This window comes from Hipposideros armiger, unplaced genomic scaffold (genome assembly GCF_001890085.2).
Source record: "Hipposideros armiger isolate ML-2016 unplaced genomic scaffold, ASM189008v1 scaffold_59, whole genome shotgun sequence".
NCBI lineage: Eukaryota > Metazoa > Chordata > Mammalia > Chiroptera > Hipposideridae > Hipposideros > Hipposideros armiger.
In genome coordinates, this window is record NW_017731409.1 from 2,942,989 (window position 1) to 2,958,824 (window position 15,836).

Consider the following 15,836-nt stretch of genomic DNA (forward strand, 5'->3'; position numbering starts at 1 on the left):
ATATGTTAGCTGTGGGCTTGTCATATATGACCTTTCTTATGTTGAGATACATTCTGTCTATACTCACTTGGTTGAGAGTTTTCATTGTGAATGGATGTTGAATTATGTCAAATGCATTTTCTGCATCACTGACATGTTTATATGATATTTGTTCTGTGTTTTGTTAATGTAGTCTGTCACACTGATTGATTTATGGATATTGAACCATCCATAGAATAAATCCCACTCATCATGGTGTATGATCCTTTTAAAATATCCTAGTCAGTTTGATAATATTTTGTTGAGAATTTTTGCATCTATGTTCATCAGGCCTATTAACCTGTGATTTTGTTTTCTTGTCATGCCCTTGTTTAGTTTTATTATCAGGATAGTGCTGACCTTGTAAATGATTTTGGAAGTGTTCCATCCTCTTCTATTTTTGGAAGGATTGGTATTAATTTTGAGAAGGACTGGTATTAATTTTTCTTTAAATTTTTGGTGGAATTGACCAGTGAAGCTGTCTGGTCCAGAATTTTGCTTTTTGGGAGGTTTTAGGTTGCTGATTCAATCTCCTTACTAGTAATTAATCTGTTTGCATTTTCTAAATTCTAAATTTAACTATATATTTATCTTTACCAGTGAAATGTACATTTTCATACAGTTTTCCTGTTACGGATTAGTATTCTTTTCTTTCGGCTTAAAGAATTCCTCTAACATTGCTCATAAGGCCAGTCTAATTGCGCTGAAATCCTTCAGCTTTTTCTTGTGTTGAATACTCTCCTTCAATTCTGAAGGACAGCTTTGTTGGGCACAGTATCTTGGTTGGCAGGGTTTTTTTTTTCTTTCAGCACCTTAAATACATCATAGTACTCCCTTCTGGCCTACAAAGTTTCTGTTGAAAAACCTACTGATACTCTTATGAGGGTTTTCCTTGTATATAAAAAGTTGTCTTTCTCTTGCAGCTTTTAAGATTCCCTTCTTGTCTTTAACTTTTGACAGTTTAATTATAACGTGTCTTTGTGTGGGTCCCTTTAGATTCATCTTATTTGGAAATCTCTGGGCTTCCTGGATCGGGATGTCTGTTTCATTCCCCAGGTTAAGGAACATTATAGCCATGATTTATTCAAATAAGTTTTCGTCCCTTTCTCCTTCTTAGAATCCTTATAATATGATGTTGTCCTATAAGTCCCTAAAGCTATCTTCACTCTTTTTCTTTTGCTCTTTTGACTGGATGAATTTCATTGCCTTAAAGTTTGCTGATCTTTTCTTCTGCCTCTTCTAGTGCTTCCACCTCTACGGAATTTTTTTTTTTTTTAAAGAACAGTCTTTTTTTTTTTTTTTTAGATTTTTTTTTTTTAAATTGGGGAATTGGGGGGATGGGAACAGTGCTGGGGAATTGGGGGAAGGGGAACAGACAAGTTGCTGTCGTTTTGTTCTTCAGTCTAGTTGTGGAGGACGTTGCTTCACTGGCCCAAGTTGGCACCATCATTGCGCTCTTCCCAGGCGAGGCAGATCAGTCGCCGGCTTCTGGACGGCCGCTCACTGCGGCTGCCGGCCGCTCACGCTAGCTGCTGGCCGCTCACGCTGGCTGCTGGCCACTCACGCTGGCTGCTGGCTACAGACGGTAGCCCATGGCAACCCACTGCCACAGGGGCTGCAGCCCACGCCGTCGCAGGCGACCCACGGCAGCCCAGCTCCAGGTTGAGCTGTTGTTCAGCATCTTAGCTGCAGAGGGCAGTGTCACTGGCCCTCATATGTGGGATCCGAACCGGGGCCCTCTGGCATCCCAAGCGAGTTCTTAACCATCGCGCCACTCGGCCGGCCCTCTACGGAATTTTTTAGTTCACGTATTGTATTCTTCAGCTCTGTGATTTGTTTGGTACTGTCATATATTTTTGAAATCTATGAAAATGTAAAAATACTTTATATATTTTTATATAACTTTATTTTCTCACTCAACATTGTATTTATTCCTCCATGCTGATATACATAACTATGATTCATTTTCACTGCTGTACAATATTCTGTTGCACAACTATATGATGATTTATTTATCCATTCAGTTGATGGACACTTTTTGTTTCTATTTGTTGCTATTATAAAAAATGCAGCTACTACTTTCCTTTACATTTCTCTTGGCATATATGTGCAAGGATTTCTCTAAGGCAATGTTCTTCAACTTGCAGGTGAAAACCAATTAACAGGGCAGTAAACTGACTTAAATAGTAATAAGTGACATACAAAAGAAAAGAATAGAAAAATATCAGAATGGCTTCCTTATAGTTAGGATAAATATTACTTCCAAAAACCTTTGTACCTTCAATATACATGTGTGCATATGTTAATATACATATATATGCATATATACATACCCACATACAGAAACATACATATGTGTGTGAGTACTGGATTATAATGTGAAGTATATTTATTACTGTGGCACATGGTCAAAAAAGTGAAAGCAACTGTTTTAGGGTATATTGGTAGATGTGGGGCTTATGAGTCATGAGAATAAGCAGATATGCAACATTACTATATAAAAACAAATTGTTTTCCATAGGATCTGTACCAATTTACATTACCACCAGTAATACTACTGCCGATCCTGACAAGGCTTGATGTTGACAGTTTTTCTATTTTTTAATGTCTTTTGAATGAATAGTTGATAGATAAGTAACAAAGCCACTACAGTAAAATATTAATGGTAGAATTTAGGTAGAATCAATAAGAGTATTATCTGTAAAATTCTTTCAATTTACTATATGTTTAAATTTTTCAAAATAAAAGCCTGAAGTAATACTGCCTCAACTTAAATTTTTTAAGGGTTCTTTTCAAAGCAGTACCATACTGGAGTATTTTTTCATTCTAACGACCATTCAACTGTTCTCATCTTATAAATAGCTAAGAAGATACCACTTCCTCTAATAAGTGTCCATAGAATTACTAGAAAAGAATTTCATATTTCACTTTGACCAGTTTGGACAATGATATCTTACTGATTTTATCCAAACTTCCTGTTCACTATGCCTATCCTTGTTTCTCACTCTTATAAAAGTACTAGAGCTCTATATAAGCATCTCATTGTTCATTGATATATTTGGCTCATCATTTTTGTCTGTATTTTATATATCTTCATTTGCTTGTACAGGGGGCCCAAGAATTGTAAACTTCTGGAGAGCAGGTTTGGACCCTTTTGTATACTGCCTAATACAATCTCATGATCATTTACACACTTAAAACATCCATTTTTAGGGCCAGCCGAGTAGCTCAGTTGGTTAAGAGCTTGCTCAAGAGTGCGAGCTCTGAGCAACAGCAGTTCGAGTCCCAGCCCAAGCTGAGCTGCCGCTGAGCTGCCAACAGGTGGCAGGATGGCTCAGAAAAAAAAAATCAATTTTTATAAAAGAAGGGAAGTTCAGAAAATTATGCTAAAGTTATAATCTCCATATCATGAAATAAATAAACATGAAATAACCCTTGCGATGGTTCTATTTTAAAAAGTACATTTTGGGTTTATAGCATAGCAATTGAATATATAGATATATATATAACTTTTATCTAAAAAACTTGATGAACTCCTTTATTGGTTCTAAAAGGTTACTGATTTCTTAAATTCTGTTTTGTCCTTTGCAATGCTTATGCCAGCTATTTATTTCTTTTACTTTGTGCAATGTTGAATAGAAGAAGTTATAAAAGGAGTCTTCGTCTGATTCCTAAATTTAAAGAGAACACTAACAACATCTAATTATTAACTATATTTGCTTGATCAGGTCAAGGAAGAACCCTTCAAATCTTAGCTTGCCAAGAGTTGTTTACTCATAAATTGATACTGAATTATATTAAATTCTCTTTCTGTATCAATTGAGAAGACCATATAGTTATTCTCTTTTAATCTGTTAATGTGGTGATACATGTTAATCAGTTATCTAATGTTGAACCATCCTTAAAATAAACTTATCTTGGTATTGATGTACAGTTTTTTTATACATACCTGGTTTTGCAGCATTAATATTTTATTTTTGAAGTTTTTTCCTCCATGTTCATTGTATTAGTCTATACTTTTCCATTATTCTACTATTCTGTTCTGGTTTTGGTAAGAAGATTATCCTAGTCTTACAACATGAATTCGGAATTTTCTACTGTTCTCAGGAACATTTATGTAAGATAGGAATTATTTATTCCTTGAAAGTTGTATAGAATACTCCTCTAAAATGAACTGAACTTATTATTCTTTAGAAATACAATTCACTTTTTAGAACACTTTTAGATTTATAGAAAAATTGAGAGGATAGTATAGAGAGTTGACATATAACCTGCACCCAGTTTCCCCTGTATTTAACATCTTACCTTAGTATGATATATTCTTTACAATTAATGAAACAATATTGATGCATTATTATTAACTAAAGCTCATACTTTATTTATATTCTCCAGCGTCCTTTTTCTGTTCCAGGATCCCATTCAGATTACCATATCACATTTAGTTGTCATATCTCCTTATGCTCCTCTTGGTTGTGGCAGTTTCTCCGACTTGCCTTGGTTTTGATGAGCTTGACAGTTTTGAGGAGTACTGGTTGAGTATTTTGTAGTGTTTTCCATTAATGGAGTTTGTCCTACATTTTTCCCGTAAGACTAAAGTTATGAGATTTTGGGAGGAAGACTTATTATCAAGCTACAGTAATCAAGACAGTGTGGTACTGGTGCAAGAATAGAAAAATAAGTGAATGGAATAGAATAGAGCGTCTGGAAATAGACCCCCATAAATATAGCCAACTGATCTTTGACAAAAAAGCAAAGACAATACAATGGAGCAAAGATAGTTTTTTCAACAAATGATACCAGAACTGGATATCCAATAGACAGAAAAATGAATCTAGACACGGACTTCTACCCTTCATAAATAGTAACTCAAAATGAATCACAGAACAAAATGTAAAGCACAAAACTATAAAACTCCTAGAAAGTAACAGCATAAAATGTAGATAACTTGGGTGAGGTTATTTTTAGATAGAACACCAAGGGCACAATCCATGAATAAAATCATTGATAAGCTGGACTTCATTAAAATTAAAAACTTCTGTTCTGAAAAATAAAATGTCTAGAAAATGAGAAGACAAGATACAGACTGGGAGAAAATATTTGCAAAGGACATATCTGACAAAAGAATATTAATCCAAATACACAGCAAATTTTTAAAATTCAACAATAAGAAAACAAACAACCTGATTTAAAAATGGGCTGAAGATCTGAATAGACACCTCATTAAAGAAGGTATATGGATGGAAAATGAATATATAAAAAGATGCTCAACATCGTATGTCATCAAGGAACCGAAAATCAAAACAATAATGGGATACCACCAAACCCCTATTAGAATGGCCAAAACTTGTAAGAATAACACCAAATGCTGATCTACACAACATAGAGCAACAGGAACTCTCATTCATTGTTGGTGGAAATGCAAAATGGTACAGCCACTTTGAAAGATAGTTTGGCAGTTTCTTAGAAAACTAAACATAGTTTACCATATAATCCAGCAACTGTGCTCCTTAGTATTTACCCAAAGAAGTTGAAAATTTATGTCTACACAAACACCTGAACATGGGTATTTATAGCAGCTTTATTCATAATTGCAAAAACTTGGAAGTAACCAAGATGCCCTTCAGTAGGTGAATGGATAAATCAACAGACAATGGAATATTATTCAGTGCTAAAAAGAAATGAACTATCAAGCCATGAAAAGATACAGAGGAACATTAAGTGCATATTACTAAGTCAACGAAGCCAGTCTGGAAAGGTTACATACTTTGTGATTCCAACTATATGACATTCTGGAAAAGGCAAAACTATGGACATAATAAAAAGATCAATGGTTGGCAGAGGTTGACAGGGAGGGAAGGATAAATAGGCAAAGCACAAATGAGTTTTAGGATGGTGAAAATTCTCTGTATGATACCGTAAAGATAGATACATGTCATTATACACTTGCCCAAACACATAGAATATATACCACCAGAGTGAACCATAATGTAAACTATGGACTTTGGGTGATTATGATGTGTCAATGTAGGTTCATCAATTGTAACAAATGTGCTACTCTAGAGGGGGATGTTGGTAATAGGGGAAGCTAAGCATGTGTGGGGACAAGTGCTATATGGGAAATCTCTGTAACTTCTCACTTTTGCTATAAATGTAAAACTGCTCTAAAAAATAAAGTGTTAAAAAATGCTTTTATAATGATGCAAAATGAATTACTTATGTGTAAATCTAACATGTATAAAATTTGTATGCTGAAACTACAAAATACGGTTGAAAGAAATCAGTGACAATGCAAATAAAAGATGTCAATTCTCCCCAAATTAATATGCAGGTTTAATGCTATTCTTATAAAAATATTAGCAAGATTTTTGTAGATATAAACAAGCTTATTCTAAAATTTATATGGAAAGTAAAAGGAACTAGAATAGATTAAAAATTTTTGAAAACAAGTACAAAGTGGGAGAAATCAGTTTACCCAATTCAAGGCTTATTGTATAGCTACAGTAATCTAGAATGTGAGGTACTGCTGGAGGGAAAAGCATATAGAACAGAGTAGAGAAACCACAAATAGACTCACACAAACATGCCCAAATAATTTTTTTACATAGGTGCAAAACCCAGGAAAAATACCCTTTTCAACAAATGGTGGAATAAGTGGACATTCATAGGTGAAATAAGAATAACAACGAACCGCAACCCAAACTTCACATCTTACACAAAAATAAACTCAAAATGTACCATGGACTTAAAAGATAAAATATAAAACTAAACATTTGAGAAAAAATAGGAGAAAATCTTCAGATCTTGGGCTAGGTGAAGGGTTTGTATATTTGACACCAAAAGCACACACGATAAAGGAAAAATTGATAAATTGGACCTCATTAAAATTAAAAACTTTTAGGCTGGCCGAGTGGCTCAGCTGGTTAAGAGCTTGCTCAAGAGTGCGAGCTCTGAGCAACAGGGTTGCCGGTTCCATTCACAGCCCGAGCTGAGCAGCCGCTGCGCTGTCAACAGGTGGCAAGATGGCTTAGCTAAAAAAATAAAAAAATTAAAAAAAAATAAAAACTTTGCTCTGTGAAAGACCCTGTGAAGAATATGAAAAAAATCTATTGACTGGGAAAAACTGATTGCAGTCCACATATCAAACAAAGGACTGTTATCTAGAATATACAAAAACTCTCAAAATTCAACAGTAAAAAATACAAACAACCCAATTAGAAAATGGGCCAAAGGCATGAACAGGTATTTCAATGTAGACATAACAAATAAGCACGTGATCTGATGCTCAACATTATTGGCCATTAGGGAAAGGCAAATTAAACCAGTACATACTTATTAAAATATCTAAAATAAAAACAGTGACAAATCCAAATGCCAGCAAGGATATGGAGAAACTGAATCACTCATACATTGCTTGTGAAAATGTAAATGGTACAGTTATTCTGGAAAATAATTTGGTAGTTTATTTAAAAAAACAAAAAAACCTGTGGGCCAGCTGAGAGGTGCATTGGTTAAGAACTTGCTTGGGACACCAGAGGGCCCCAGTTTGGATCCCACATATGAGGGCCAATGACACTGCTCTCTACAGCTAAGATGCTGAACAACAGCTCAACCTGGAGCTGGGCTGCAGGGAGTCGCTGGCGATGGCGTGGGCTGCAGCCCCTGCTGCAGTGGGCTGCCATGGGCTACCGTGTGTAGCCAGCAGCCTCCGTGAGCGGCCTGCAGCCACAGTGACCGGTTGTCCAGAAGCCGGCAACTGATCTGCCTCACCCGGGAAGAGCACAATGATGGTGCCAACTTGGGCCAGTGAAGCAACGTCCTCCACAACTAGACTGAAGAACAAAAGGACAGCAACTTGTCTGTTCCCCTTCCCCCAATTCCCCAGCACTGTTCCCATCCCCCAATAAAAATCTTTAAAAAAAACCAAACAAACCTGTAACTGCCAGATGACCCAGTAACGGCACCCTGGGTATTTATCTCAGAAACAGAAACTCTTGTTTACAAAAACCTGTACACAAATGTTCATAGTAGCTTTGTTCATAATAGACAAAAACTGGAAATGATCCAGATGTCCTTCAACGGGAAAACGGTGGAAAAAACTATGGTACATCCATTCTACTCAGCAACAAAAAGGAATGAAGTGTTGATTCATGTAACAATTGGGTTGAATCTGCAGGGAATTATATTGAGTGAAAGAAGCCAATTCTAAAAGATTACATAATATATAATTCTACACATATAAAATTCTTGAAATGGCAAAATATCAAAGTGGAGAACAGATTAGTGGTTGCCAAAGGTTAGGAAAGAGAAGCTGAGTGGGAGACAGGCGGGTGTTGCAATAAAAAGGCAAAAGGAGAAAATCTTTGTGGTGGTGGAACTGTTCTAAATTTTGATTGTAATAATATCAATATCCTGATTGTAATTTTGTGTAGTTTTACAAGATATTACCATAGGGGGAAACTCAGTAAAGGGTACATGGGATTTCTAGGTAATATTTCTTACATTTGTGTGTTGATCTAGAATTATCTTAAATTAAAAAGTTTTATTTAATAATTTAAAAAAAATGTACTGAGTTTTTCAGATGTAAATACAAAATTTTCATATGTAAATATCAGTGTAAGGTACACTAACAGGTACACATATTTATAAAATTTGAATATAAGAAACCAAGTGGTGTTCTACTGAGAAAATATTAACTGGAGAGAAGTTTTGAGGGTTTGCCTGTATTTTAACTGCTTTATTAAAAAAAAAAACATCTTATGCGCTGTTTGTCTTGCTTTCTTTGTTTCATTTTATTTTCCTCTCTCCTTTCTTGACTTATTTTGAGTGTTTTCCTCATTTCACTTTTTCCTTCTACTCTTGGAAGTTACATACTCTGTCCATTCTTTAAGGAATTACTATAACCATCAGTTTTAGTATGTATATTTAACTTTTAAAAATTAAAGTTAATCAATATTTTTAATCAAGAAAACACAGGGCTTTTAAAATATTTAATTATGATCACATCATCCCAACTTACATGCCATTGTTTTTAAGAACTAGTTTCAGCATATTTTTTCTCACATAAAGCAGACATTATTTTTCTTGTTTTTTATGGTCCATTTTAAAAGATCTATTCATTTATTTATCATTACCTTTATTCACTTTTCCTTCTTGAATCCTCAACTACTTCATTTGGGACAATTTTTCTTCTGCAAGATCTTTTAAATTATTTAAGTGGGGTTCTTTTGGTGATAAAATCTGCCCATGTGTGTTGGTAGGAAAATGACATTTTTTTTCTTTCCTCCTTCCTGAATTATAACTTTGCTGGATATGAAATTATTGGATAACAATTATTTTCTTTCAGAACATTGAAGGTATTATCCCAATTTCTTGTTTCAATTATTGTTGAGAAGTTAATAATCAGTCAAATTGCTAGTTAATATTAGGTGTTCTGTGTTTCTCTCCAATTTTTTTAAAGATTTATATTAATAAAACTGAAATTCACATTTGAAAAAATATTATAAATAAAAAAAACACACACAAAGGATTAATTAGGAAAAAAACATTACAAATTAAGTTTAAAATCTTAATATGTAAAAAACTCATAAAATCAATAAGGAAGCACACTAGTCTAAAAATTGATAAAGGAAGTGAATATTCTACTTACAAATGAGGAAATACAAAGTTAATAACTATATATAAAATGTTTAATATTGCTATTAAGCAAAGAAATATACTACAAATAATGATTTATCATTTATTGTTTATTACACTGAGAAAAAAATCAAAATTATACTACCAAGATATAAGAAATCGTGCACTTTTTACAACTATATTGAAGCATAATTTACATACCATACATTTTATTTTCTGGCACTTTGTAAGATCTCTGTTTTCTGTTATTATGATGTGTTAAGTACAGATTTCTTTTTATTCATCCTGCTATGATGTGTTAGTATAAATTTCTTTTTTTTCATCCTGCTAAGGATTTGTTTCGGTTCCTAAATTCAAGATTGATATTTTTAAATATTTTGAGATTATTTTTGGTATTCTACTTGAAACATTTCCTTTTCTTCATTCTCTATAATCTCCTTCTGAGCTCCAATTATATATATTCTTACTCTATCCTCCATGCTTCTTAACTTCTACATTTTTATGTTTCTGTCAATCTGAGCTGCCTTCTGGATAATTTCTTTAAATACTTTCACCTAGTTCCCTAAATTCTCTCTTCAACTGTGTAGAATCTACAAAAGATTAATGAAATTGTTTTTCATTAACAAATTAATTTCACTAATTCCATTAATGGAAATTAATTTCCATTAATTTTTTTCAGCATTTTTCATTGTTAATGTATAGAAAACACAACTGATTTTTGCATGTTGATCGTACCTTGGCTGAACATATTTATTATTTCTAATGGGTGTTTGTTTTTGTGGAATCTTTTGTGTTTTCTACATCTAGGAAAGATCTTATCAAACAGAAGAAAATTTACTTCTTTCTTCCCAATTTGGATACCTTTTATTCCTTTTTCTTGCCTAATGCTCTGGCTACAACTTCCAATAGTATGTTTAATAAAAGAGGCAAAAATGGGCATCCTGGTGTTGTTCCTGCTTTAGAGGAAAAGCCTTCTTCAGTTTTTTCACCATTGAATATGATGTCAGATGTGTGTTTTTTAATATATGGTCTTTATTATGTTAGGGTAGTTTCCTTCTATTTGCAGTTTAGTTTGTTGAGCGTTATTAACATGAAAGCATGATGAATTTGTCAAATGCCTTTTCTGTATCAATTGAGATGCTCATGTGTTTTTTTTATCATTTATTATGTTACTGTGGTATATCGCACTGGTTGCTTTTTGTATGATAAACTATCCTTGCTTTTTAGGGATAAATTCCAGTTGGTCATGATGCATAATTCTTTTAATATAGTGCCGAATTTGGTTTACTGGGATATTGTTGAAGATTTTTGCATCAATGTTCATCAGGAATATTGGTCTGTAGTTTTCTTGTAGTTTTTTTCTTCTGTCTTTGATATCAGGGTAGTGCTGGCCTCACAGAATTAGTTAGGAAGTGTTCCCTTCTCAACATTTTGGAGGAGTTTGAGAAGAATTGGTGTCCATTTTTTTTTAATGTTTGGTAGAATTATTCAGTGAAGCCATCTGATAGTGGAATTTCATTTGTAGGTAGGTTTTTGATTACTGATTCAATCTCCTTACTAGTTACAGATATATTTAGATTTTCTTTGTCTTTGTGATTCAATCTGGTAGGCTTTGTATTTGTAGGCATCTGTCCATTTCATCTAGGTTACACAATATATTGGCATACAATTGTTCATAGTACTCTCTTATAGTCCTTTTTATTTCTGTAGAATTGGTAGTAATGTCTTCACTTTCATTTCTGAGTTTAGTAGTTTGAGTTATGTCTCTTTTTTTTCTTAGTCAATATAGCAAAAGTTTATCAATTTTGTTGATCTTTTTGAAGAATCAATATTTTGCTTAGTTGATTTATCTGTATTGTTTTTCCATTTTCTATTTTATTTATTTTTGTTTCAATCTTTATTAGTTTCTTCATTCTGCTAGCTTTGGGTTTTGTTTCTTCTTTTTCTAGTCCCTTAAAAATTGTAACATTAGGTGGTTGTTTTGAGATCCTTCTTCTCTAATGCAAGCATTTACAGCTATAACTTTCCCTCTTAGCATTGCTTTCTCTGAATCACTTTAGGTTTTGGTAGGAATCATGGAGCCAGAGAACAGTGGAATAACATTTTTTTTATGTCTGAAAGAAAAGAACTGTCAATCCAGAATTCTATATCTAGTGAAAATATCCTTCAGGAAGGAAGGTAAGATAAAGGCATTTTCAGACAAAGAGAAGTTATTAGAAGGTGTTTCCAGCAGATCTGCTCTAAGTGGAACTCTCACCCATTAACAACACAACAACGATTAACACTTAAATAAGACTTATTATAAATCAGTTGTTGTTCTTAGCACTTTACATAGACTAACTCACTTAATCCAAGAAGGTTGGTACTATTAACATCCTCACTATACACGTGAGAAAACAAAAACAAAAAAGATGTTAAGTAGCTACTAACTGGTAGAGCCGTGATAGAACACAAGCCATCTGCCTTCAGAGATACTTAATACTATCTTCCAATTTACTTGTACAACACAACTTGTAGGAAATTAAGTTAACCAAGTAGATGAAAACAATTAGAAACAGATTTAGTGATTTTCAAAAATTATTTTATTTAATTCTGCTCTCTAGAGATAAAAATAGGAATGCAAGGCACCAACTTGATGCATTACTTTACCTTGAAAAAACTGTATTAGAACTAAGATGAAATACTGATTTATCAGCAGTAACCTTAACAATAAACATTTTTTGAGGACTTACTATGTGTCAGAAGTTATTTGGGGAGCTGAGGATGTAAAAATTAATAAGACAAAACTTTTTAAAAAAATCTGTATTTCTGTAGGTAATACAGATAAGTAAATGATTACAACATAGCATGTGTTGTAACAGAAACATGTATGAAGTCCAAAGTCCACTCAAGGTAAAAATGCTATAGGGAAAGCAATCATCAATCCAATCATGGCTGTTTTAAAAATAGCAATTAAAAAATAAAAGGTTTTGAAAAGCACAAAAAATGAACATTCATGGAAATATTCCATAATTCCCTTTTCCATATAACTCATGTAGACTATTATCTCTTTCTAGTCTGTGAATAAACTCCCAGTTAAGTCAGCAATGAACAGAAAGAAAAATCAGAAGGATCTGTTACCCTGCTGTGTATATGTTTTAATTTTCAAAGCCTTCAGCATAAAGATGATGAGTTTATTTCAAAGTACTTATAATCAGCTCCTGCTTATTAATTTTTATTTATTCACCAGTCCAGTGCTCAGTATTATGTGAATTCAAAAGGTAGAGGAGGAATAAATCTTTCAATAAGACAAAAAGTGATATTTCTATACTGGATCAAGAAAGCTATATTTAATTTAAAGAGTTACCTTAACAGTTGCAAATAACAAGTTCTCCAGGTAAACTATGGGATCCTTAAGGTGAGGCCCATACCTTATTTTTCTTTCTATCCTTAGTATCCCTAATGATTACTATGAGGCCTGGCAAATAGAATATTATGTTTGCTGAAATAGAATTATTACTATAAAAGAATTAACAAGAGATGAAATATAATTCTTTCTTGACTATATTCCTTGTATGCTAAGAAAGAGTTCTTTTATATTCAAAGATCACTACACTTAATTCCATAGAGAAAAGGGATCAAATGTGGCCCTTGACCTCATATGTGTAGGTAGTATGAGTAAGGGTTAAAAACAAAATACAAAAAACAATAAAAGAATCAATGTGAGTTCCTTAAATATCAGCATGGACTTTTAAATTTAAAATCTGTATCATGCTACTTTAATTCTATTTTTGCTCTTAATAAAATGAAATGTTGTAATATAGTACATGTGACAGCAAAGGGAATACAATAGCTAATGATCCATTTACATTTCCCTGTAGCTATACTTCAAGTGGCTGCCATTAATGGGATATAAACTTAGTCTAAGTAACAACAGGGCATTATGACTTCTATTCCACATCTTAAATAGATATATTTACTTTTATATTCATATTGTACACAGGATCAATAAATGGCTATAAATAATAATTGTGAAACTCTTCAATTATAAAGTTGCTGTGTATTTTTAGGTTGCTCTGAGATCAACTGTCTATTTAATCAATGGTCATCAAATCAACAGATTTTCACTAAGTTGACACTTCTGTCTTTAACTTAAATGATGTATGTTATCTTCATTAAAGGGAATTTTATTCTAGAGTTACTAAAATAATAACAAACAAATAACTAAACCATGAGATCGAGGATGGATAACAAAGGCATGGCTTTAAATATATTAATTTAATATAATAATAATAATGATAATAATAATAATATTAAGGTTTTTTCATGACCACATATCAATATGTCTATTTAAAAATTTTAATAAAAGTTCCTAACTTTTGAGAAAAACTTTTAAAAAACTCTGCTGTTTAATTTTATAAAATTAGTATTTAATGACAATTAATGAATATTAATGATTATAAATAATTACAAAAAAATAATAATTTTATATCTTAATAAACTGGACTGTGTTCTGGATTAGGACTGACAACTTATACCAGTAATATAATATTAATATTTTCTAATACTTTAAATATAATATGCAAAAAAAACCTTAAAGGAAACTGTGGTCAAGGTTTAACTAGACAGGATACTAAGACTTTAAATTCTGGGACTAAGAGAGGGGCAAACTCAAGTATTAGGACTCAAGTTTCTTAAGTTTATCAGTCTGTTGTAGTGACTAATGGTATGGAATTAATTTTCTTTGCAACACATTGGTGACTTTCTTACCTAGAGAGCATGCCCAGAGGTGTTACATTAAGTGATCCCATCAGCATTGCCAGGGCCATCCCTGGCGCTTCCCGCTCTATTACTTCTTTTGTGGCCTGTAATTAAAGATTAAATAGCAGACTGAGTGAAATTAGCCAAAAAGAAGGAAGAGTAGTAATTAACTTAAAAATAATTATAAACCACGCTTTCTATAATCATACTTTGTAGTTCTCCAAACATTTTTTTAAGACATCAAGACTCAGTTCTTGGGGATGGCTGAATAAAAGCTGAGGACCAGGACATACAGGGAACTTTTATATTAGAAGACCAATTCAGAAGTATTTGATAAAAGTCTCATCATGCCTAATAACCTAAATTTTAAAATTAAGTCTCAAAATGCTATAATAGCACAATAGATTTCCATAGGGTAAGAAATCTGGGTATTTTTCTTTATCTATTACTTTTGAAATAATTAATCCCTGAAAAGCTGAGATTACTTGTATCTTCTAGCTCTATGATATAATTAAAAGGAACTCAAGAAGTCACCAAGTCAACTTTTCCCATGTACTGGGTAGAAGAAAAACTCTAGATTACCATCTCCCATATCTTCAATATATATTAACTATCTGGTTGTTTTAAACAAGAATTAATGAAGTGATAGGGTTTAGGTATATAATAGAAGTTTTAAGATAGGACATTCTTAAGGCAAGTATGTTTAAACCTGGAATAAGCTAATGAAGGAGACAGAAAAATTTCATTTTCTAAATGTCAATCAAAATAGGTATATATTTATCATTCTGTGATAGTAAAGATATGTTTTAGGTTAAAAGTTAGGAGTGAAATACAAAATTGAATCCATTTCTAATCCTCTGTTTCTACAAATGTAGCTGATTACAATGCTTGGGGGCAATACAGGAATAATGCTTGCAAAAGAAAGTATTCCAGTAAATAAGAAAAAATGCAAATGAATTAAAAAGTAAATTATGGAGTAATATAGGGAAGGTTGATATTTCAGTATTTCATTAGAAGTAGAGAGATATTCATAAATAAGATTGTATTAATAGTTCTGGGTAAAAGTTAGGTGGAGGAATTGGCAAAGCAGTTAAAATATATCAAGTATGTGTTAAATACCAACTGACATTATAAATAAACTTTTAAGATGCATGTAAATTAGTTAACCCTTAGAACTATACAGAATAAAGGACTACTAGAATTGATGTAATCTACTGGTCCACTGAACCCCATCATAATGCAATACTTAACAATGACAGAAATTTTAAAGGAAAACAAACACTACCATAATGCTTTTCAATAAAACCTGTTTTCAAAATAGAGTGCCACTAGGCAGGAGAAAAGGAAATTCTTAAATTCCAAAATTTAGGAGTTAATTACTTTCATTTAAATACATGGCTAAAAATTGTCAAGTTGGCATTACCTAGAATCTATGCCTGTTTCCG

At 32.7% G+C, this 15,836-nt stretch overlaps 1 protein-coding gene across 1 annotated transcript in view; it reads right to left on the reverse strand.

Moving 5' to 3' along the window:
* GPHN (gephyrin) overlaps window positions 1-15,836 on the reverse strand; it is a 435,631-nt gene that overhangs the window by 206,236 nt on the left and 213,559 nt on the right. Inside the window, exon 5 of the mRNA XM_019641276.1 lies at window positions 14,401-14,495. Within this exon, the coding sequence (XP_019496821.1) occupies window positions 14,401-14,495 (95 nt within the window). The remainder of the gene's footprint in view (window positions 1-14,400; window positions 14,496-15,836) is intronic.